General features: G+C 39.9%; 1 protein-coding gene across 1 annotated transcript in view; it reads left to right on the forward strand.

The window, feature by feature from the left end:
- Window positions 1-13175, forward strand: part of SCML2 (Scm polycomb group protein like 2) — a 71155-nt gene extending 57980 nt beyond the window's left edge. Inside the window, exons 11-15 of the mRNA XM_075175377.1 lie at window positions 3865-4047; window positions 5150-5263; window positions 10273-10554; window positions 11255-11418; window positions 12937-13175. Of these exons, the coding sequence (XP_075031478.1) occupies window positions 3865-4047; window positions 5150-5263; window positions 10273-10554; window positions 11255-11418; window positions 12937-13062 (869 nt within the window). The 3' untranslated portion in view covers window positions 13063-13175. The remainder of the gene's footprint in view (window positions 1-3864; window positions 4048-5149; window positions 5264-10272; window positions 10555-11254; window positions 11419-12936) is intronic.
- The last annotated feature ends 11652 nt before the right edge of the window (window positions 13176-24827 follow it).

Consider the following 24827-nt stretch of genomic DNA (forward strand, 5'->3'; position numbering starts at 1 on the left):
TCATCCACCTATGTCCCCTATTATGGAATAGGTTTATTTCTGCTACATATTAATGACAGGTCTATAGATAAATTATCTCTATATCTCAAACTGAATAGCTGCTGCTTGACATTTTTTTCCTTCTAGGCTAGGAATATTCTGTATAGCAGTTAGCACATCAATACATAATTCCATCACTGGCGATAAAAAGACTTTGCGTTACTTTATTCTCCTTACATTAACACCAGATGTGAAAGATGATTAGTGGAATACAGGTTCAATTAAATCCTCATAAAGATGTTGCTGTCTAACAATATTTAAAAAGCAGCACCCCGACCTGCATATAGCAGAACTACAGTAAGCCTTGCTTGTGCATCTCCATGAGTTTGTTCACAAAATGGATGCTGCTTCTCTGCTGTGTAGTAAAGATTTAATGGCATTTTATAAGTGCGGTTTTGAAACCCATATTGCTTTTATTTTTGCAAGATATATGAAAGTTTATTACATTATTAATACCTTGCTGTACGTAATTCAGACAAGTCGATTTTCGTGAACAAAATGCACTGAGATGTGCATTGCCAGTATTCTGTTTGTGATTGTTTATCACGAAGGACTAAATTGTAGGCCAGTGGCATATCTGGGCTGTGACCGAGTAGTTGAAAAGAATTATTTCAGAGGAGAGAGAAATTTCAGAATCTTTATGTAGTTGTGGTTTGTTTAAATTCAAAAATTCTGTACAAAAAGGAATTACTGTTCTGCACCTGGCTTCACCCCAAGGCCTGGATTCAGAGAAACCAGCCCTGGATTTGAGGAACTTGGTGATGTGGACTGCTCCTGAAGCAGAGTCCCGGTCCAGGTGATAGGGAGCCACAAGACCCCAGTGGGTTTCTGATGTTCTTGAGCTTTTGCCTTGTCATCGGCTTGTCGAACAGGTTGCTGAGAAGCGGGTGAGCAAACACTCCCTGTCATTTTATCAAAAATTTGTGTGTGATGTATTTTGAGAAGCACAAAATGTGACTTAGGTTAACGTAGCACATTACAACCAGCTGTGCATGTGAACAGTAAGGAAGAAGAGGAAAGCCACAGTAGAATAAAATGAGGAATTACAGAATGAAATTGTGAGAGTGTTTTCTTGTAGAGTTTTTGTTTGAAAGTGGTTTTGGAGTGTGGTTTGTTGTTCAGTTTTGTTTGTTTGTTCTTTTTTTAGACTGGCAAGAAAAAAAATATGTTACAGCAGAGAGTAAGCAAAGAAATCTAAATCTTTTGTGGACTGATACTTTCATGATGAGTATTATACCTGCCGTAGGAGGAAACTGTATGCTGATGAGGACGTGGATGAAATAATCTTGTTAGAATACATGTGAATAATTAGTGGGTTCTTTTGGTTCAGCTGCCAAAGAAAATAATTGTTTTGAATAGAACTGAATTTAGGATTTTTCCATCTTTTCTTACTCAAACAAAAGCACAAACCGTTTTATTTTTGCTTGATCCATAAGGTTTCAATTCAGGCAAATATAACTGAAAGGAAATTAAAGGCTTGATTAGCAAGCCCACTGATGGTGGTGGTGGTGTCAGCCCCTTTTTTCTCCTCGTAGTGCAGAGACGATGCCGTTTGGTGGTATGAAATAGACTGAGGCTCAGATAAATTTTCTCAAGCAGAGAATTAAAATCAGACTCTTGGGTGAGTTTCTTCACTATCAGACAAACACATTTCTCTGATAGCTTAGCTCTCAGCCTTTCTCCTGGCTTGAACCTGGTATTTAAAACATACTTACACAATGGAAGGTGAAGAAATGAGAATGACTCTTCATCCTGGGGGCTGGGATTGCACACACAAGCTCCAGTCCCTGTTTATTTGTCATTAAAGGTGGAGGTTATTGCGCCTCAGAAGTACTCCTTTTTATTTTTTCTGCTAGCATCTATCTGGGAAGTAAGAGGCTTATGTTGTCCCCAAGCAGAGCAGACAGTTGAGCCTGTGGATCTGGATCCCACACCCTTGGTTGGAGTTCGTATGGTTGCCCTCAGGTGTTCAGAGTACAAGGGAGCTGTGTTTGCACTGAATCTTTATTTGTGGATTTTTCCCATGGTATGTCCTGCTGGGGCAGTCACGTTGCCTCAGCTGTTTCTTGCTTTACCCTCCTGACAACTCTAAGATAATATTGTTCTTTTCAATGCTTCTTTTCAAAATGAGAAATTAAGGCGTGGAGAATAAGTGATTTCCCTAAGGTCATATAAGAAGATCCGTAAGGCTATTATAAAGCATTTTAAATTTTTGCTGTAGCTGACTACTACCTTGCAGTAAATTTGTCAGGAGATCAGGCTGTGCTAGGTCTCACAGCCCATTTGCTCTCCAGAACTGGTTGAGTTCCAAGCAAAAATTTGCCTTCAGAGACTCCTTGCCTAAACAGGAGGTAGAGGACCTTGTGTCTGAGCCACATGTGGGACTGTGAATCATTAGCATTTCATTTGAACGTTGGAGCCTGGAAAAACCAAATGGGCCATGGAAACATGTTGGTCCGGGATTTGTCCCTGTAGTACTGACTCTTAAACTTTAAGCACTTGCATTGGGTCAATCTGTCATGAAAGCAGATGGGAAAGGTAGCATGTTGTTGTTGTTGATGCTAGCTGGTTAACTTGCATTAACTCTAATCAGAAGCTTCCTTACATCAACAGTGTAAGTAATTGTCACTTTTGATTTCCTAAGGAAGCCTAAAATATGCTAAACTTGGGCATTTTCTTTGGTTTTGTGTATATTATGTGTCTCTTTCGTAGCACAATATGGAAATGTTCCTTAATTCAGATCTGTGAATAAAGGCTTTCTTGTCATTTTTGGTCTTTTTTTTTTTAAATGCATCTGCTACCAACAAAATGTGATCCTTTAAAGCTCTACATATCGTTTGGAAACTTATGTTAACAGAAAGCTGCATGACAGGCTGAAAACCAAGAAGACAAATTGATGCATAAATCTGGTGTTCATGCCGCTTCTTTCTAGCCCTAAGCTTGAGATAAAAGTTTGTTCCTGCTTTGTCTTTCTAATCAGAAGTAACTAAAAGTTTCAGCTAATGTAATGGTAATTATTTCTCCGTATATTGGTAGTATTGAGTCTTTTAAAAATCTTACTAACTTTCACAAAAAAAGAAGGTATCATCAGCTGCAACACTCTGGGGGGCAAGGAAGGAGGTCAACAAGTAAAAGACATAGGCACATGTCCAGGCTCTTTGTAATCACTCAGTTTAAAAGACACCACATCCATTTGTGGCTGTTGTGGTATCTCTGCCACCTAGCTCCTGTTGAAATTAAATGGGAGCTTGACCACTGTAGTGTTGACAGCAGGATAGATTTCTCTAGTGATAAAATAGCAAATGACAAAACAGTTTCTGTAGTCAGAATTTCAATGGTAATGGATGCCAGCACGTTACCACAAGTACGCTCAGTTCATTTAGAAACTGAAAAAAAAAATCTTAGTTGTTTGCGTCTTTTTTTTTTTTTTTTAAATTTTGTGGAGTTTTTTTGGTAAGTACTGTAAAGGGTCTTTTCTGTGTTACCTCCTGCAAATAGGTGGTGGAGAGCCTGCTGTTTTATAAGCAAACAACAGAAATTACACAAAAGGTTTTGGTGATGAGGGAATAGTTGCAAGTTTTGTTATGCTTGTGTGAATCCAATATTGTTTTATTAAAATAAGTTCCCACAGAGTAAATTTAAGCTGGCAGGTAAAAGCAGTCCTTTGGATGTAAATTTGTTAAACTACCAAAATGATTGTTTACTTCTCTCGTGTCTTGTGTGGTTTAAATCAAATCTGGATGTCTTCTCCTTTAAGTTAATGATGGTGTTTTACTATACTTCATGATGCTTGGGGGGTGTTTGACATCATCTTCTTATTCACAGCTTCCTTTGATGGGGAAAAGCACGCCATCAATCTTCCTTCTGTAAACAGCGCATCGTTTGTCCTACGCTTCTTGGAGAAACTCTGCCACAGCCTGCAGTGTGATAATCTCTTTAGTAGCCAGCCTTTCAGCCCTTACGTGGGATGTGCACATAGTCCTACAGAGTATGACAGGAACAAACCAGGTACTGTTAAACAACTGTTATTTTCAAGTGCTGATATTTTTGAGAAGTGTGGCGACTTTATGAAATGTAACTTTCTAATCTGTCTTTCTATGACATTAATTGATTGAAATGAATACGCTTCAGTTCTTAGTGAATTGGTTCCAGTGCGGTAGTGCTTTGACAGGATGGGATAGCTCATACCACATGTGCAGAAATCATTTTGCTCAGCAAACTCCTCCTTGTAGCCAAGCCAGGAAACATATGTATTGTACCACTGTGATACTGCTAAAAGGACAAGCTCAAAACTTCACATTTCATTTGTTAAATTTATGTTCGGATCATAAAATAAGCTTACAAAAGATACTTACTGCCTTATGAGAAGGGGCTTGCCCTGAAAGGGAATTCAGTCTTGCCCTTCCCACACCAGTAAAATGTCCTTTCTTCCCTCTTTATTCACCTTATTCAGTGATGGCTCCAAAAATTTTACATTCTACTATGTACAATTCAGTCTTCTAGTAGAAAAGGTGGGCTTTGCAGGTGGCTGCTTGTGATATTTTGTATGAGGCCAGTATCTTTGTCTGCTGCACCGGGAGCGTAGAGTGAAGGGGAAATGAAATGACTTGCGCAAGATTTCCCATCAGATTGTTTGCAGGGCCCGATATTACAAGTCCCAGCCCAAGGGTTACCAGGAGCCGTAGCTGAGAAAACCTTGACATCAGGGCAATTTCAGGAGATTCATACTGGGTGTGAAGCTTCCTCACAGTTGTCTGATAGCTGAGCCTGTCTTCCAGGTGCTGCTTTAGAAAATAAATTGTTTTCTTCTTTTTTTTTTCCCCTTTCCAATGGAGAAATTATGTTTATAATTCTGTATGTCACATGTAAGTCATTAGTTTTAACTCTTTTCAGAAAAGTAGCCAGGGTCAAGGTAATTTGGGTGATGACAGTATAAACTAAGCTGTACTTCAGCTTTGGAAGTTTGTATCAAAATGACTGAGTCTGTGTGACACAAGAAACTGAACTGTAACCTGGTGAGTGGCTGATATATGTCTTTGCTTTTGCCCCTGGACTTTCCCCATGAGCAACTTTCTGCTAGAATAATAGGTGGTGACTTTCTTCTTCACAGCAAAAGAAGAAATACCTGAAAACAGGAGTGCTAAACGATACTGTCAGGACTCTCCACCATATACTGCTCCTCTTTCCCCTAAGCTTCCCAGAAATGATGCTCATCCATCTGAAGGTAATTACATTATGTCAGGATTATATATGAGAATTATTTATGGTTTCAGTATTTCCAGTCAAAAAGGACCGAGTTCAACGTATGTGTCTGGTTTGTCTCTAGCCTTTGACAGGTCAGGGTGAAAGTACGTTAATTATTGATCACTGGCACAGATTTTGCACTTAGGGAAGATCTACTGCAAGTTCCAGCAGTCCTTCTCCTAAACTTGCTAGCCTTTTTTTGTGAAGGGGCTCAGGCAAATAGGTGACGGATGAAGCCTCCTGCTTCATATATGGCTATTTAGCAGAAAACCAGTTGCCTTGAAATGGATTAGGAGATAAATTGGAAGCAATTCTTAATAACTCTAGGCTGGGGCCATTAAGAGAGTAAGGATGTAGCTTGATGATACAATTCAGCTGAGTTTATGGCTAGCTGCCACTGAAAGTTGTGCTGCTTCTGCACAACTCCTTGTCCCTGCAGTGGGTCCCAGGCCCCCTGGCTGGGTGGTGAGCCGAGCCAGTGAGCAAAAGCACAGAAAACATTTTGGTGAAATGAAGAGTAGTTTGCGGTTTACTTCTCTGGACTGACTCGCCGTGGACTCGGATGAGCACAAGGAAGGGTGGAATAAAACGCAGCCGTGGCCAGGGGAGCAGCGAAGCCTTGCTGTGGCAGCTGGCTGTTAGATTGATTTAGCTCACTCATGAATAGCACCTTTTCCTGTGCTGCAGCTCAGCTGCAGTAACTGAGCATGTGTCTACTCTTAGTCTGCCTCAGATGTGAAGTAAAGCATCTAGGTTTAAACCTCAGTGAGAGAGGCTTATGAAAACATGGTTTTTTTGCTCTGCATTTGCTACTTAATTGGTTAAGCCATGGTAACTTGTTGATGTTGACTCGTCCCATCTGATATATATTTTCTTTTGCTGCAAGATATTTGCACAGCATTTCCAAAGGCTTTTTTGAAATATGATGAGGATTAGTTATTTCTTCCTTCATATTATTTTTTTTTCTTCTTTTTGGACATCATGGGGTCATTTTGTGTCTATTAGCATCAGTGAGGGTAGAATGGTCTCTCTTTCTGTGCAGATTAAAAAGTCATAGGACTACAGTTAAAGCAGAAAAGGATATAAAATTAAAATGTTCAAAATGATAGCTTATTTAAAATGGTACATCTTATTGTTTTATATATATGTAGCGTATTCACTTCTTTTTATATAATAACAGCAGCAGGAAGTACAATTGATTATTGATTTCTGTGTCTTTCCAAAAGAAGTACTGGCTTAATTCCACAGATATATTGTACACCTAAGTCAGATATTTCTGGTAGGTAACTTAATAAGTGTAGAACACTTAATTATACCAAATGAAGTTGTTTCAGAGCAAAACAGATGTTTGAGTAGATCTGCATTATCTTGTAAGAAATCTTCCTCAAAGTAAACATGCATGCACATACTGCTTTTTAATCCTTGTTTGCTAATGGATCCCTTTTAGAGATGAAGTCAGTGTACTCCTTAAAACACATTTTAAGATCAATAGTTCATTATAAAGTGCAGTTACTTGGATGAAAAATAATTAAAATAAGTGTTTTGCCATGGTTTCAGAGGTTTGAATTTGTACTCTGTGCATTTCAAGAGGCAAAGTGTTCTCTAGTGTTGTGTGTTTCCCATTAGGGCAATGTCCTCTGCTGAAAATCTGGAGGTAATTTTATAGCGGTCAGTCATGGGTTGGTTAGCAAGAAAGATCTGCCCCCAAAAAGTTCTGGTTCCATTGAGACATAGTTGTCTTGAAATAGTTGTTTTGAAATATCATTTGAAGGCAAAATGGAATAATTGTGGGAAAGGGTCTTTCAAATAGCTCATTTTCCTTCTGATCTGCTCAGGGATATGTCTTGCAGATTTTGCTGTCTTTCTTGCTCACTAACAGTTTCTTCTTAAAGTTATGAAAGATAAAGGGAGTGGGGGAATAACTCAGTCTCCCTCCCCCTGAAAACAGAGTGTTCTTACTACTGCGGCCGATTACATCATTCCCGTTATGTATGGGGCAGAACAACTGGCTTCTAATTCCCAGAGGAGCTTCAAGAAAACAAAATGTCCGATTCCTGCTAAGGCCTTCAGTGTTTAAACAGTCTGTCATCCTTACATTTGAAACATAAGGCCTTTTATTGGCCTTTTATTAATCTACCCAGAGATCAGGCATTCTGCAGTGGAACCTCCTGTCTCTTTCCATATCACTGTTATTCACAACTGCTCAAAATGTCGAGGTAGGAGAAATGTGTTGTTCGTTGCTCCACGGATTGCAAAGCTCCATTTGCTAGATGCCAATTTTGAATCAGCTGTCATACCAGTTGGCCACTTTTTTGACAAGATTGCAGCTGCGTTTCATTTGTAGAGAAGCTAGATGGATGGACAGGGAAGTGGACAGGACACTGTAGCTGCTGAACAGAAATGCCTTCTCTAAAAGGTGATGGCCCTGGGAAATACGCCGGCTTTTCCGCCTTGTGTATGTGAATTGAGAATTTACAGTAAGATAAATTCAAATGCTGGTATCTTGGGGAAAAAAAAGCAGAGTTGATCTTTCCCAGCCCTTTACTTTAGGAGATATATAATATCAGAGAGAAATCTGGGATATAATTGGAATAAATAGAATTAAATTCCTTTGTAATATAGTTACCCTTTAAAATCTTTGTGTCTTCAGAAATCATGACAAGGATTATGTAAAACAATTATTTAAAAAAAAAAAAGCATATATTGGGACCTCTGCTTGTTTACTATAACTACGAAAATGTTTTTTCTTAAAACATTACATGGAATTGGCTGATACATGCTTAAATACTCTAGTTGAAACTTTCTGCTGGGGAGTGTTGTCTCCATTGTTTCATTCTACCTTTCAAGACTTCTGAAATCCGAATCTACAGGTTCAGTTAACCTACAGGTTAAACCTTAGGCTCCTTCATATAGCTTTGCTGTAACTATTTAAAATATCACCTCTGCCTTTTGGTCTTGGACTGAGATTTCTGTTAGTGGTTTCATTCTCTACTGTTCTAATTTTCCTGTGGCTGGCTACCCTTTAATTTTATAGTGCATGTCATTGACTACATCTCTTAAAGTATCTCTGAAATTCTATAGAATGATGGCTTTTGTTTTTCATTTTGGTAAGTTGCTGAAACTACTTCAAGCTGACAAATGTAAAGAAGTTATTTTTCTTGTTTGTGTGTTTTCTTTTAAAACCTCAGTAGCCGCTTCTTTACTTTTGTGATTCAAATCTAACAAACTAGAAAGTTTTGCAGTGGTTGTTTTGAGGGTTGTATATGTGAAAGAGAAGGGCTTGTGTCTGTAAAACGCGCTTTATTCCATAACTATCACAAGTTAGTAAAAGATGTTATGTCTTGCAGATCTTGCCTTACCGAATTCACTAAGTAGGGAGCTGGCTCTCCGAGTGCCTTTGTTCCCTTTCAGGATTATGCTGTCTGAAGACCAAAATACACTTAATAGTTCTTCACTGCACTCCACTTTTAAACAGGTTTCAGCAGAGTACCTAAGACCTCATGAAGCAAGTTGAAAACATGCTTGTAGAAGCTCGCTGGGTTTTTTAGGAAAATACTCTTTCTTTAGTTTTAATTGGGTATTTGCCCAAGAAATTCTTGAAAGTTGTCATATAAGAAGGGTATTAAAAAGCCTGTTTCAGGAACTTGTTTCACAGAACATACCAGTTCTTATGCCAAAGAATATGCTGCTTTGCTAGCATATGTTTTATAACTTCACTAGAGTAATTTTCAAGATGGTAGTGTGGGGTTTACACTTCTGTGAACCTGTTAGCTGTATTTTCCAGCTTTTAAGTCTCCTGCCAAGGCAGCGTTTGTTTCATACAGATTTGTACATCATGCTTCCAACTTCTTTCTTGGGCTAGATATTGGTCTGATGCAAACAGATAAGAATATGTATGATTGCTAGAGAATGGAGTGGTGGTCTCATTGATTTGTGTTTTTTTTTTTTTCCCTCACATAGCGTGTTTCTCCCAATCAGACCTGAATTCAGTTGACTGAGAGTGGAATTTTCAGTAATCAAGCAAACCTGGCTCCTGTCTCATGGCACAGGGAAAGGGACCTGCTAGAAACAGTATTGACACGCTCTAAAAATTCCCAAGTCTTCTAAGTGGACGTTGTTAGTGTTTTGCAGAGTAGAAATTGGCTGATAAGTGATAAGAACTAAAATGTTATTATACTCCCTCCTGAGACCTGTGGTTTTTTTTTTTTTTTTTTTTAACTTGCTCAGTGGGTTCAGTAATTTACATGTATCTTTAGCTTTCCAGAGCCTGTGTTCATAGACCCTGCCCTGTGCAAAGAACTAACTGTATCTAGATACAGTGTTGTGGTCAAAACATGTTACGTTAGTATTCCGTACCTGGCACTCACAGCCTTCTGTGGCTTTGCCTGTAACCTGTTCAATTTTTAATGACAGCCTCTGTGTCTGAATGTATTGGGATCTAGAGATGATAATTGTCCACTTGTTTTGTTTATGAAGTTAGTGACTCCCTCTGCTGTTTAGAACAAATTAAACAATTGTTAGTTAACGTGAGAGTTTTTATTTATAGTAAAAATTTCTAGCAAGATAAACGTAACACACTCTTAATGGTTAGCTTTTTGAGAATATGTTTAAAAAAAGATAATGAAAATGCTTGACTAAGATTGCTTGGTGTGTCAGCGTTAACTTCAGACAATTTTACCCCCCCAAAATTTCTTCTTTCACTTCCCTGTTCATAGTATTTAACAAATACAACTGAAATGATTTATGGAAAACTGTCTCAAACTTGGCGTATTAAATCTTTTGCTACAAAAAATGTTTTAAACATACAGTAAGAGCCCAATGATTACTTGAGGAAAAGGGGCAAACATTCAGCAGCAGTGATTGCCTCACAGAAGATTTGTTAATAGGTTTACAATCTGTCAGTATCTTCAAGAGAACATAGTAAGGAGTTAAATAACAAAGGTATAATGTCCATCACTTTGAACATATTGATACTTGCTTTTTGTGTAGCAGAAACGTTACCTGTGGAAGAAAACAGCACTTCCAGAGAACACCGATTTTCTGAGGACTCTATGGATTCTGCACTTAGTTCTGCAAATCCTTCAAGCCCGACCCGTCGAAATTCCACAGAATATCGTACTTCAGGGAGTGCAGCATATTACAGAAATTCCCTTCAGCCAGTGACTGCTACCTCAAATTCAGCCCTAATCCTGCGCAGGCTGTCCTTGAGCTCTGCTGGGAGCAGCGGTTACTATGAAGTTAGTAGGAATCGAATACAGAGGCGGATTGAAGGTATGCTATATAACTAAACTTTCCGAAGTATGTGACTGCTTTTGTTAACATACAAAGTCTGAGAGTTATGAATAAAGAAGTTCTTTGCCATAGAAAAGCTTGCATATGGAGTGAAATGTTGTGCTGTTGCCAAGCATGTCAGGCTTGCTAACGTAACTGCAAATGCAGAACTTAAGCCTGTTAGAACTAGTACTGTGGTGCAAGCCGGGGGGGTCTTGCCTGCTGCACCTTCTTTTCACTGCTGTTATGGGCCCTGCAGCAGGCCAGACTGAGGAGGGCTAGTTATATGCAGCTCACTTCCTGAGCATGTTATCAACTATTACTGTGTTGCTGAAATATGGGGATAGGGTTTCCTCCTGTCCTTCCCTCTGTCTGCAGAGCTTAACTTGCCACATTCCCAATTAATGGCATCTTGGGACCCAGGAGCCAAGTACAAGTTGAACTAATCCCTCTAGGTATGTCATAGTGCTAATGTTTATGCTGCTGTAAATATTTGCAGTTATATAAGGCATTTAAAGACAAATGAAACAGTTCAATATTATTTGGAGGAAAACAAAACGTCTTTCATTTTAATATATTGCAAAGAATGCATAATAAAAGCCTCATGTTAATATTAAGAACGTCTTATGTAAAATGAAATGTGTTATCCTCGTATAGACTAGTGATACTTCTTCCTTTCACAATACTCTTATACTAAAAGCTGCAAGTTCCACAACTGGACCGGATCTGAATTCACTAAAAAGGGAACCTTCAAGAATATTGAATAAGGATCCTTCCACCTGGTCAATAGAGGAAGTAATGCGTTTTGTGAAAGAAGCTGATCCACAGGCACTAGCTCCACATGCAGAACTCTTTAGGAGACATGTATGATGCATATCCATTCTGTTCTAGTAGATTGTGTGTCATGTTAATCTCTTAAAATCCAGCTTTCATGTCTATCACTCTATTTGCAATTGAAGCTAGAATAGATGCTACTCTTATATTAGAGGGAGGCTGAAAATTATTTTTCCACCTGAAACTCCTCCTGCAGTATATTTTCTCTGTGTTCCTGTCTTGTTAGACTGAAGTAAATACCCACTGCTTTCCAGCTTATATGGCATAACGCCAATACTGGAAATATCCAAGTTCCAATGGCCAACATCCATGGTACCCCCATCATCCCTGGTACCTCTAGAGAAGATGACATTCTCATTTACAGCATGGGGCATTTGGCCTACATAGACGATACGTCTCTAAGACAGTCTGTTTTGGAGACCGATTATCCCACAGCAGAGATGCTGTTACGCCTCATTAGCTTTACATTTGGTCATTAATACTAAAATTCAAAGAATCAATTGAAATGTTGAATTAATCTGTTTTGAAAAGCCATGTGTAGGGTTTCATAAGATCTAACTAGATGTTGTATTTTGAGAGATAAACTGTCAGTTTCTTTTTTTGGTGTTCCCTCTTCCTTCTCGCTGTGCTTTTCTATGGCAGGTTGCTCAGCAAAGAGCTGCTTTCTTATTTCATTGTATATATGGCCCTCCAAAAAGAGATTGGCTTTCTCTTTAGTAGTATTTCACCCTTGTTCTGCACCAGCTCCTACTAACAGATAAATCTGAGTAAGCTGGATTGAAGGAAAACTCAAAATAACTTTTAACGGAGCTTCCTGTCTTATGTTTTATTCTTAGTTGTATAACAAGACTAAATGTCACTTGTTTTATCAGATTTATGCTTAAAAAAAATAAGACAGAGTGGTTTTCTTTATGGCGTTTTAAGGAACTAATTGCCTGTCTACAATGTGTAGTGCTACTAAGAGCTTAGGACTGTCACATTTCAGCAGCTTCTCAACCAGGCAGTTGAAATCCGACTAAGTTGTCTTTGGTCTTGATCCTAACAATCTGTCTGGTTTAACCTGGACACGGATCTGTCTTATTTCACAGATTTAGATGGTCTGTAACCTCTTCCTCCATGTGACTGTTTGCATGCGCATGCCAGAATCCTCCCACAGCTGTGTTCAAGGTTCAGTGCAAGGCCTCAGTGCTTGGATCATTTAATCTCAAACTGCACAGACCTTCCTTTGCAACTTTTTTTTCCCCTCCCCTTGACCCATTCACTTTTTTTCACAGCTGGTACCTAATTTTGAGGGCTGTTTGGTCAGTTTCTTTTACTTATTATAATTTTCTTTAGCATCTTAAATACCTTCATCATACATTAAAAAATACTAAAATAAATTCAATTTCAGTGGCCATCTGTAAATATCAAATTGTACTAAGCTACTGTTTTATATATAGTAGATAAATTTTTACTGCAGTATAAACAAATGTAATGCACTTTCCAGTTTTACCATGCAACTTGTTAAAGTAGTTGTATGTTGTTGTGTTTATTCTCTTCCTTCTGCAGGAAATTGATGGGAAGGCACTACTCTTACTGAGGAGTGATATGATAATGAAATATATGGGACTGAAGCTGGGGCCTGCCCTAAAGTTGTGCTACCACATTGAAAGACTTAAACAAGGAAAGTACTAGCCAGTGGGGATACCACAAATACGTGTGTTCATATCACACTAAGCTCTCAGGTTCACAGCCATCGCCTTTATTTTAAACTATTTTGTTGATATAAATCATCTTTATTTTTTGAAAATGCCCTCAAAATGTAAAAAAGACATTCAGGATAAAGAGGGGGGCAGAAAAATCTGTATTACATTCTAGTATTTTGTGCGCTACTTCAGAAAGTTTGCAGGAAAGGACAGTTGATCATACTGGGGGCGGGCAGGTCGGGTAACAGTGCTCTCCGGATCCTGAAAAGTGCATTCTCTGTTACAGACTTCAGCCAACGTGTTCGTATTCAGAACCAAAACAGCTGAATCCCAAAGGAAAATAATAAAACAAACCAGCATCAGGTGTTAATAATTTTTACAGGGGTGGCTGTAAACTTTTATATTGCAAGAAAAATTTAAAATAGAAGATCTCATCTCTATAGTGAATACTGTGTCTGGTTCTCCAGCAGAGTAATACTCTACTATATTATTCTACCTATTACTCTTCCTAGATTTCCATAAAGGGAATAGCCATATGAATTGGTCATGGGGGGATGGAGGCGTGGGGAGGGAAGGGTTATGGAGGAGAGGGCTTAATACAAATATAAGCTTTTATAAAGTGTGATGATCAGTCCTTTGGAAAGTTATGAGGAATATGTACGGTATATTGTCAATTTATGCAGGCAATAAATATTTCTGTTTCATGGAAGGGCATATTGGCTGTATAAACAGCCATTTCTGGGTCAGACTGATTTAACTGGAACAACGCATCCACATTTTAAACATTCCATCTTTTTGCCAAGTTTGGCATGGATATGTGTGTTCATGCTTTTTATATATACACGTGTATGTGTCGGGGAAATACATACTATATATATATATAAAACTATACATACACACTGTACATATGTATTCAGTTTTTTAATGTGTACTTTGCACTGTGCCAGAGAGAACTGTACAATTTCTTGTTGTTCTTTTTACCCGTAAATTTAGTTGTGTACTACTTTCGTATTCATTAACACCTGTTTAATTTGTTGTCCATTCTTGGAGTCAGAAGGTGACAAACAATCAAAGAGTGGATTTATTCATACAGGTGAGATCCCTGTACTATGCAATACCCTTGGTTATTCATCCCTTAATTCTGAGCCATATATTCTGGTATACTTCTGGGAAGATACATTTGGTTCTGATGTTTTGGGCTTATGTTTCCTATAAGGAAATGCTACTATGTAACCGATAAGCCTTTTTTGGGTAAAATTGGTGCTGTTTGTATAAGCTGCAAGAATAAGTAGTGATAATAAAGCAGTTTGTTGTCACTGCCAATTGTAATATACATCAGGGACAAGAAAATATACTTTCTGTGTAGGAAGCTGAATGTACTGTATGTAATAGTGCAAGTGATAAAAACTATTTGCTAGGGAAGGTGTAGTCCTAAAATGGTAGGTTTTATTATTTTTCTTACTGCCTTTTTATATGAAAGCATATAGTATAAATGTATTTTTTACAAATTCCTTTTCTGAAAATGCCTTGCTTTACCAATGGTCTGATACTCCTCAGGTTTCAGCGGAGATACTGCTGCATAATAATAAATTTTGTGGCTCACAAGTGTCCAAGTATTTTGTTAGTTTAAGTGACTGCAATTTTAATTTAGCAAGTCATTTGGCCTTTAGAATTGTTTTTATTATTACATCATTAGACATTCGACACTAAAGGTTATCTATATTGATTTGTTTTGCATATCTTTTGTGGTTCATGTATGCTTAGATGAATAATACAGGCATGGTCTTTATAGTAAGAAAAGGTCAGAGCGTTGATGGGAGAAACAGAATATTTTCTTTGTGTTAGGAAGATACTGACTTGATTGTTGGTGTAACGGTATGAAAGTTAGTTATATATTGAGGAAAATATCATGCCCCACATGTTCAGTGTATTGGTTATACCTTACTTCTTCCACCCTTTATTATGCTGAATTTCAGAGTTCTTTAGCGTAAAAAGATCTCATACAATTTAAGTGGAAGTAATTGACTGAAAACAGTTTTCATTTTTTACGTTGCCATTGGCATAAGAAAAACAAAGATGTTTAAATTTTCTGTTTGGCCTTTATGAGATGACATTTTTGTACATGGCACTATTATAGGTATAAATATTTGTTGAAGGCTTTCTGTACACCCACGTGCACAGGGGTTACTGTGATGTTGCAGTACCAGAATTTCACCGTGTGCTATAGCGTGAGATTCAAGCATTCAAAATGTTGTAGCAGGATATATTTTTTATTCTTTATTTTCAATGGGATGTTCTTATCTATCGACAAAAATAAATAGTTTGTTCATTGTTGTAACTGTCCATTTTGTTTGACGTCGTGTATATGTGTGAGCGCTGTTTGTGTAGGCAAGGGTAGCTATCTTATCTGGCATTTGGCAGTTATTGACAGTTCATGTAAACATCCAATGTAAGAAAGTTTTAATCAAAAGGGTAAAATCATTCCAACGTTATTTATCTGAAGCAATTAATGTTTGAACTTGGGTTGGTCTATGCTTTCAAAATAACAGCTTAGGAAAATATATTCAACTGTTCAGTTTTGCATATAGCATTTTGTCACTTACAGCTTACGGAATTCTCATATAACCACTGAGGGGAAGAGACTGCTAAAAACTGTTTGTCCTGTGTTCGGATGAAGACCTGAAGTATTTGAAATCAAAGCAGTTAATGGCAATAGGTTTGAACTTCATATACCTCATGCTTTCTTATTTCTATGATACAGAAGTCTCTTATTCTGGTGGCTGTTGGCAGTGATCAGCCTGTGCTTGGGAAGTAACTTAAATTGGGTTAATGGTAACCTCAAATCCTTTGCAGGCAGATTATGGAACTTGAAAGTTGGTAGTAACAACAGTCCAGAGGCATTTTGCATCTGATCTCTCTCAAAAGATACTGAATATCTTTTTGGTGCATATTTGATATAGAAGACAACATGATGTGTTCTCTTTGTTTCTCTGAGTTGCTTTTCTATCAATAGGGAGTCATCTCCTTATCTGCTTCTGTATCTTTCAGTCATCTTGAAAGGCAGTGCCATAACTCCTCAGTACATCGTAAGATCTCTTCTATTTGAAATTAAAATGCTACTGCCTGGGAGCACTAGCAGCTCTCACAATTCTTGTCGCAGAAGACTTATGCCGTATTGAAATTGAAGAGTGCTGTATGGCAGGGTGATTGCATGTTGCAGTTGACATGATGGCACTTCTAACAAGTTTGTTGTAGGACTTCTTCAGGAATGACAATGAAAGACAGCAACATCATGTTATAAAATGTTGGCTCAGAGGATGGCGCATCTTCCCCTTTTTTGTTGCTTTTAATAAGGCACACCATTTTTTACTTCAGGTGGTAGACACAGGGGCAAAGGTGTTTACTTGAATACTCATGGTAGTTGTAGAAACTCTTCTTCCTTTCCAGTCATTTGGGGATTGTCCTGGTTTTGGCTGGGATAGAGTTAAATTTCTTCCTAGTGCTGTGTTTTGGATTTGGTATAAGAATGTTGATAACACACTGATGTTTTCAGTTGTTGCTAAGTACCCTGGTAGTCAAGGACAGCTCCCGTGCTCTGCCAGGTGCACAAGATGGGAGGGAACATAGCTGGGACAGCTGGCTCAGCTGGCCAACAGGGTAGTCCGTACCATGTGATGTCATGCTCACGTATATGAATGGTAGGCGTGATCCAGGAAACAGCGATAGCTAGTTGGTTGTCGGTCAGCGCGGGTGGTGAGCAATTGCATCGTGCATCACTCATTTTGTATATTCTATCATTATTATTTTCCCTTTTCTGTTCAATTAAACTGTCGTTATCTCAACCCACGAGTTTTTCTCACTCTTACCCTTCCGATTATCTCCCCGTCCCACTGGGGCGGGGAGAGTGAGCGAGCGAGCGGCTGCGTGGTATTTGGCTGCCTGCCAGGTTAAACCACGACAGGGATATAATTTACTCAAAAGCAATCTTAACCTTCTCTGTAACTCTGGTGACAGTTCTGTGTGAGTCTGTGGATGTGGTTGTGTATGCCCTGGACGTGATGCAAAAATTCTACATTTGAGTATCTCAAGTATTCCTGTAGGGGAAAAATGAAGCCCTGAGTAAGGATGACGTTTGAACCTGCTCAGATGAAACACCATGGTTCTTTGTGCTTGTCTTTCGTTTAATTGGAGGTGAAATTCAGAGAATTGAAACATGGGTACACTGTTAATAGTTTATCTTCCTGCTTGACTCAGAGGGTTCCATTGACCTTTTCCTATTCATGTATTATTCCAGTGGGCCAACTTAGGATCGTGTTTTCATTTAAATATGAGTAACTAATGAATGTCTATTCATAGGTATGTATATGTGAATCTATAATGTAAATAATGTTTAATTTTAATGGCCTGACATCCAGAACCAAGGAGTCAGAGCAGCCTGTGTCCAGTCAACTTGAAGCAGAGGCTGGTAGTCACTGGTTTAAGATAATTTGTGTTATACTATTTATCTATTCTGTTTCTAATTTAAGCTGACTGGGTGTTTTTTTTTCCTGCATTATCAAAGATTATCTTAAGTCTGCTTGGTGTTTTTGTCTAGAACACTTATGCGTGGTTCTCTATACCTATTACTCTGAAACTATATAATTTTTAAAAGCTTTTTCTGTAATAGGCTTAAAATAGTAACTGGAAGTAACGAGCGTATAGAAAGCTGTATAGAAAGTAATGCTACAGGGAAAACCAAAAATACTACTCGGCATAGACGTGAGGGTTTTCAAATCAAATATAGCAGGTTTTGTATCTACAACTTTCTGTGTTTCTAGGTTTGCCTTGTATCTGCCCCGTTCTACGTAAGAGTTGAGGAGTGTATCACAGAATCGAGGTTGAAAAGGACATCTGGAAGTCATCTGGTCCACCCCCCCTGCTCAAGCAGGGCCACCTACAGCCAGTTGCCCAGGACCATGTCCAGGCAGCTTTTGAATACCTCCAGGGAGGGAGACTCCACAATCTCCCTGAGCAACCTGTGCCAGGGCTCAGTCACCTGCACAGTGAAGCGTTTCCTGGTGTTTAGAGGGAACCTCCTGTGTTTCAGTTTGTGCCCATTGCCTCTGGTCCTGTCACTGGGCACCACTGGAAAGAGCCTGGCTCCGTTCTCTTTGCACCCTCCCCTCAGATATTTCTATACATTGTTGAGATCCCCCTTGAGCCTTCTCTTCTCCAGACTGTACAATCCCAGCTCCCTCAGCCTTTCCTCGTAGGAAGGCTCCTGGCCCTTCATCATCTTTATGGCCCATATCTCCAGTATGTCTGTGCCTCTGTTGTACTGAGGAGCCCAGAGCTGGACCCAGCACTCCAGATGTGGCCTCACCGGTGCTGAGGGGAGGAGAAGGATCACCTCCCTCAACCTGCTGGCAACACTCCTACTCGTGCAGCCCAAGGTACTATTAGCCTTCTTTGTGGCAAGGGCTCATTGCTGGCTCGTGTTCAACTTAGTGTCCACCAGAAGATCCAAGGTCCTTTTCTGCCAAGCTGCTTTCCAGCTGGCTGGCCCCCAGCACATACTGGTGATTGGAGTTGTATGGAGATGCAGGGCTTTGCACTTCTTTTTGTTGAACTTCATGAGGTTCCTCTCCACCCATTTCTCCCACCTGTTGAGGTCGCTCTGGATGGCAGCACAACCCTCTGGTGTATCAGCCACTCCTGCCAGTCTGGTGTCATAAGCAAACTTGCTGAGGGTACGCTCTGCCCATCATCCAAATCATTAATGAAGATGTTAAACAGGATTGGACCCATTATTGACCCCTGGGATACACCACCAGTCAGTGGCCTCTAACTAGACTTTGTGCCACTGATCATCATCCTCTGGGCCCGACCATTCAGCCAGTTTCCAATCCACCTCACTGTCTGCTCATCCAGCCTGTACTTCAACAGCTTGTCTGTGAGGATCTTATAGGAGATGGTGTCAAAGGCCTTCCTCAAGTCCAGGTAGACAATATCCACTGCTCTCATCTCATCTACCAGGCCAGTCACTTCATCATGGAAGTTCATCAAGTTGGTCAAGCATGACTTCCTCTTGGTGAAGTCATGCTGACTACTCCTGATGATCGTCATTTTGTTCATGTGCCTGAAAATGGTTTCCAGCATTAGCTGCTCCATCACCTTCCCAGGGATGGAGGTGAGACTGACTGGCCTGTAGCTCCCTGGGTCCCCCTCCTTGCCCTTCTTCAAGATAGGAGTGACATCTGCTTTCTTCCGGCCTTCGGGCACTTCTCCCATTCACCATGATCAATCAAAGGTTGTCAAGAGTGGCCTCGCAGTGTCATCTGCCAGCTCCCTCAGCACTCGTGGGTGCATCCCATCGGGCCCCTTAGACTTATGTTTGTCCAGTTTGCTTAAGTATTCCCTGACCTGATCCTTTTCCACCAAGAGTCCATTGTTCTTGCTCCAGCCTTTCCCCCTGGTCTCTGGGACCTGGGATTCCTGAAGGCCAGTCTTGCTAGTAAAGGCTGAGGCAAAGGTGGCATTCAGTCCTTCAGCCTTTTCCACATCCTTTGTAATGAGGTTCCCCCATCTCATTCAGCAGTGGGCCCACATTTTTCCCCGTCTTCCTTTTGTCACCTATAGAGTGTAGTCTATTTTAATGCAGTATCATGTGACAAAACAAATTTTAAAAGTGGATAGCAGTATTTTTTCTTTGATTGGTTAGCTAGTTACATAGTAGAGTAAAATAAGCATTTAATTCCAACATTAGATATGTGAAACTGTTCTAAAAGTTATGAGCATCTTCATCTTTCTGCCGAGTTGAAGCTACGTAGAGTTAAGCTGGCTTGATTTAAAGGGGGGGGGAAGAAAAAAAAAGACCCCCTCGAGATCAATTTCAAAGGTCATATATTCCTCCTCTCTTTTTTTATTACATGTAAAACTATTGGAGTGAGTAAAAAGTGCTCGTTTGGAACTGCTTAAGAGTGATGCAGAGAGGCAGAAGCTGATTTCACATCCATTTCTGTGGTGAAATGGCTGCTGCTTTTTTCTCCAGCCTTGATTATAATCTTTCACTCTGTAAAGCTTGCTAGCTAGCCCATAATCCTGGGATTGTGTTCCCCAACTGTCAGTGCTCCTGTTGGTTCAAAGGTCACACAGAGCCATTTTGAGACTTTATCTTCTTAAAGTCTGAACAGTCTGTTGTAAACTCACTGTGTTTTGAATCAGCAACTGAGACATTTTGTATCTTTTTAAATTCTTTTTTGCAGTGAGAACCTCAGAGATTGTTTTTTTAAAAATAGCGAAATACATATATTTTAAAACTTCCTCCTCTGATGGTTTGTCCTAAATAGATTCTCGCTACTGTGGTTGTGTAGATGATAGGAGACCTATATGTATTTAAAATATACCATTACAGTGGCCCGATAGGCTTTTATATCCCTCACTTACATGAATCATCCATCCCTGCCCTAGCAGATCATTTTGATTAGCTGTAATTCGTCCCATTTGAATCAGAATTAGCTCCACCAGCTCCAGAATCTCCCAGCCCTGCTGTACAAGCAGAGGAGTCCTGCATGAGCTGCTTCTCCTCCTAGCTTTATGGACCACTGCTAGTTTTATTTCAGCTTTTGTTATCTGCAGGGGAACTGTTTAGTGCTGATAGTGAAGGCTGCACACCTCTACTTCTTTTCTTTTTAAAATACATGAGGAAATTTTCATCCACCGAGATTCACTTCTCAGCCTCTGAAATCAAAGCCCTTCCAGGACGAACAGTACGAGCAAACAGATGCCAGCCTAAGAGGAAAGGGAGATTGCATCCCATGTTGTGTGAGCAGACAAATGCGAACAGATGTACAGCTTGAAGCTGGCAGAAACCCTCTCTGCCAATGGTTCCTTTCTAGTTGTGACAGCTGGAAGGAAATGAATACACCACAAAACCACCATGATAATTGCCATTACCCTGCGTTGGCAGTCTCAGCACTGAGGTCAAGAACTGGAAAGGCAAAGACTCATCTACGCTCCCAGATGGAAGCAGAGGCAGATTAGCAAGGCACTGGGAAAATCTTAATGAATGGTGGTGCACCTTAGAAAGTCTGGTGTTCAAATGTAAGAGGCTGTAATTTTACTAGATTTCTCCCTTTCTCATAGTGAGGTTTTTTCAATAGTTATGGAGGCACTCTGTTCCCCCAAGCAATTGTGCTAATGCTGTCCAGATCCCCAAGAGCGGGGTTTCCAAACTGGTCTGAACTCTTCTTCCCTCAACTTCCATCTCTCCAAACCAGTGCTGCCAAACAGGTGTTCCTTTTATCGGAGACCCTTTTGAGGGAAGGATCTTTGCATGTGCTTCTTACTCCTGCGTGTTTGGAAAAATAAGAAAAGGACTCTGCGGGTTGCTTGCTTTCTCTCTGATGCATGTACCAACTATTGCTGCTGATTTCAGTCCTTGCCTGGGAATGTTGGCGGTACTCCGTTGTGAACAGATGCCTCTCACCTGGGCGATGTTACTCAAGGTGTGGTCTACAAAGTGCTTTTCTGTCTGTCAGTCTGTCTCTGTCTTTTTTTAAGTCCCTATGCTCACATGAACAAAATAGTGGGGAGGGAGAAATTAATAAAGAAATACTCAGTTTTAGTCTACCCTTGGTTTATGCTTGTGCATTAGGGGTGAGATACTAGATAGGTCATTGTAATGTACTTGGAAACTATTGCTTATTAGGCTCAACGGGCAATGGTGGGGGGTTGTGGGTGGTTTTTTTTTTGGTTGGTTTTAGTTTTGGTGGTTTTGTTGGTTTGTTGTGTGTGTTTTTTTTTTTTTTTTAACTGAATTCTGTTGCTGTTTATTTTCAAGGGACCAGCTCAGCCAAAGGGACCATATTACTTTCATACATCTTTGCATTCACCCTAGTGTATTAATTGTAAACTGTCTTTGCCTGGGTGGTGTTTGGCTACAGGAAATGTACAGGTTGAGGAGATTTTAAATGTTTTGAAAGAAAACAGAAATGGAAGCCTGGGATGAGTGATAGGGTTTGCGTGCAATAAACATGGGAAGGAAAATATATGAAGAATGAAGTAATGGAAAATCGGAAAGGAGAAAACCAGGTGGATATACTAACTGTTTCAGATTTGGATGCACTGACTGCTGAATCATGGCTAGTGTCTTTGACTGTTTGTGTTGAGCTGGGATTTTAGAGGAAAGTTAGAAATTAACATTTTGAACCATGTCAGAGGTGTGAAGTATTTTATCTTGACATGATTTCATCTGAAAACATGGGCTGAACCCTTGTAATTCCCTAGCCAATTCTTGGGGCATCCTCTTTCTGTCCTTAAATTGTTTCTTCCTAATTGAATTAGCTACTGCTACCAACTCCCTCTTGATGTGATTTCTTTTAAAGCCAGACCAGTTGAGGAGCCAAAACCTACGAATACAGGATTGAGTTTAATTTCATATAACTTCATGTCTTTATATCATAGTTGTCTAGACTCTCTGTCATTGTAGTCCATGGAGGTCTAGCTGACTGAGTTGAGGGTATGAGTGATCTGACCAGATACCAACATCTGCTTTACAAAGAGATGAATGACTTTTGACTTTTGGTTTTATTGACTAGAGTCTTTTGACTCTATTGGTTTTATTGACTAGATTTCCACTATCTATCATGGGAGCCTCAATACCCATCTCGCTTAACTTCAGCACATGAGCTAATTCCCCACCTAACGTGCCGTTTATTGCAAGTAAGGTGGAACAATCCCCTTTCTTGAGTCCTTCATTGAAAGACCTAGTTGGCATTCAGAAGGAAATGTTCAGGTGCACATTGTGCTAACCAAGAAATGCTGGCCAGATCCCATGGTCTACCACACAAGGGGTCTTGCTTGAAAGTCCAGATGTCCAGAATATCTAGCTCAAAGTCTTTCCATAGAGAATATTTCTGCTCACTTAGATCTCAAGTTATGGCCTCAAGTTGTGCCAAGGGAGGTTTAGATTGAACATTAGGAAAAATTTCTTTACTGAAAGAGTGGTCAGGCCTTGGAACAGGCTGCCCAGGGAAGTGGTGGAGTCACCATCCCTGGAGGTATTTAAAAGACGTGTAGATGAGGCCCTTAGGGACATGGTGTAGTGGGCATGGTGGTGTTGGGTTGACGGTTGGACACGATGATCTTAGAGGTCTTTTCCAACCTGTATGATTCTATGATTCTATGATTCTATGATTCTATGATCTTTGTTGTTGCACGGTTAGAGCGCTGTTGCATATCCCTTGTTTAAAGTGGCAAAGGGCAGACACAAGCATTTAAATATTGCATTGGTCTTTTTTAACCCCACTCTGACGCCCCATACATGAATACGGGTGGTGCGAGGTGAGTGTGGCATACGCAGCATCAGGCTTTAAGACAGAGTGTGGTGGCTTTGTGCCATTGTGGTTGAGCTGTGGAGGATCTCTGAAGGGCAGGCACGTGCTTTCTTATGCTGGACCGTGCTCTGCGGACCAAGCTTTCAAGGTACTTATTTTGAAACATTTGTTTAAAGAATGAAAAATCCACTTGATACCTTTATAACTGTGAATGCTGGTAGGGTTTGGGGTTTTTTTCCTCAATAAACAAGAAATGACTTGTGTATCAGAAGCGTCAAAAATTAATAGCTTTCCCATGCTTACTGATGGGACTTCTAGGGGTTTTCTTGCAGTACGTAAGCTCCAGAAAGAAGGACCTCCTTGTTTTGTGTCACAGTGATGTACAGATCTTGGTCTGCGAGATGCCACATTAGGGCAAAACGTTGCTTATCTTCGGTTCTTAAGCAAAGAAAGATGGGAACTCCGTTGACGAGGATGTGGTGGGAAGGGTGATATTGAAACAATGCAGAAAATGTGACCGTTTTGAGACAGCTGTGGCCTAAGGAACATTAGTAATCCCAGGAGCAAGGGGGGGGGCCGGGCACAGGCTGACGCAGGGATGTGTCTGTTACCAGCGCTTCACTGGAAATGTGCACTTCTTAACAGTGGAAAACTGATGTTTTACCTGGAAAATAGTGCTTCCTTCCAGAAACTTGATTAGATTGTACCCTGCTGTTTGCTCTTTTAATTTTCCCTTCTTAGTCTGAAAGTATCCTAATAATTTCAGTACCAGGATATTATGCTATTATTCTAGGAGAGCTTGGGGTATATGGACACAAAGCAGTGCTAAATATTTTAGCGATTAGTAATTTTTCTCCCCAAACATGAAGAAATGTTTCAGATAGTTCAACAACAGAATGGATTTTCCTGGCAGGGCTGCGATACCAGGATTTTAACAACTGTGGAAAATATGTTTTCCGCACTAAAATTAGGGGATTTGCTTGTGTGTGTAGGACTGCCCCAGAGTACTCTGAATTGCAAACTTCAGCATTAAGAGTATATGGTATAGTCTAAGACAAATGCAACTTTAAATAAGAGGAGGGGGAAGCATTGGGGGAAAAAAAAGTGAAAGGTGAGTGAAAAAAGCAAATTGCACAAATTAACATCATTAATGTTGCGGTGGCAGGCTGGCTGCATTCGGGAAGGCAGGAACTGATCCCAGCCAGAGGAAAACAAGGTCTTTGACTGAGCCCTTCAGCATGTTTTTATAAACTTGAGCACAAAAAGAAACTAAAACATCTGGCACCAGGATATTATGCAATGTTGTTTTATGCTATTTTCATTGTCTAAGATTCTTCATGAGGACTGTTAACGAGTCGCTTATTGTTGTTGGATCGCTGTCCTGAGGTGCCTCTGTGCAAGTGAAGGGGCACGGACTTCTCTGAATTGCTCCCTTCGC

The sequence above is a fragment of the Calonectris borealis genome, chromosome 1 (genome assembly GCF_964195595.1).
Source record: "Calonectris borealis chromosome 1, bCalBor7.hap1.2, whole genome shotgun sequence".
Lineage (NCBI taxonomy): Eukaryota > Metazoa > Chordata > Aves > Procellariiformes > Procellariidae > Calonectris > Calonectris borealis.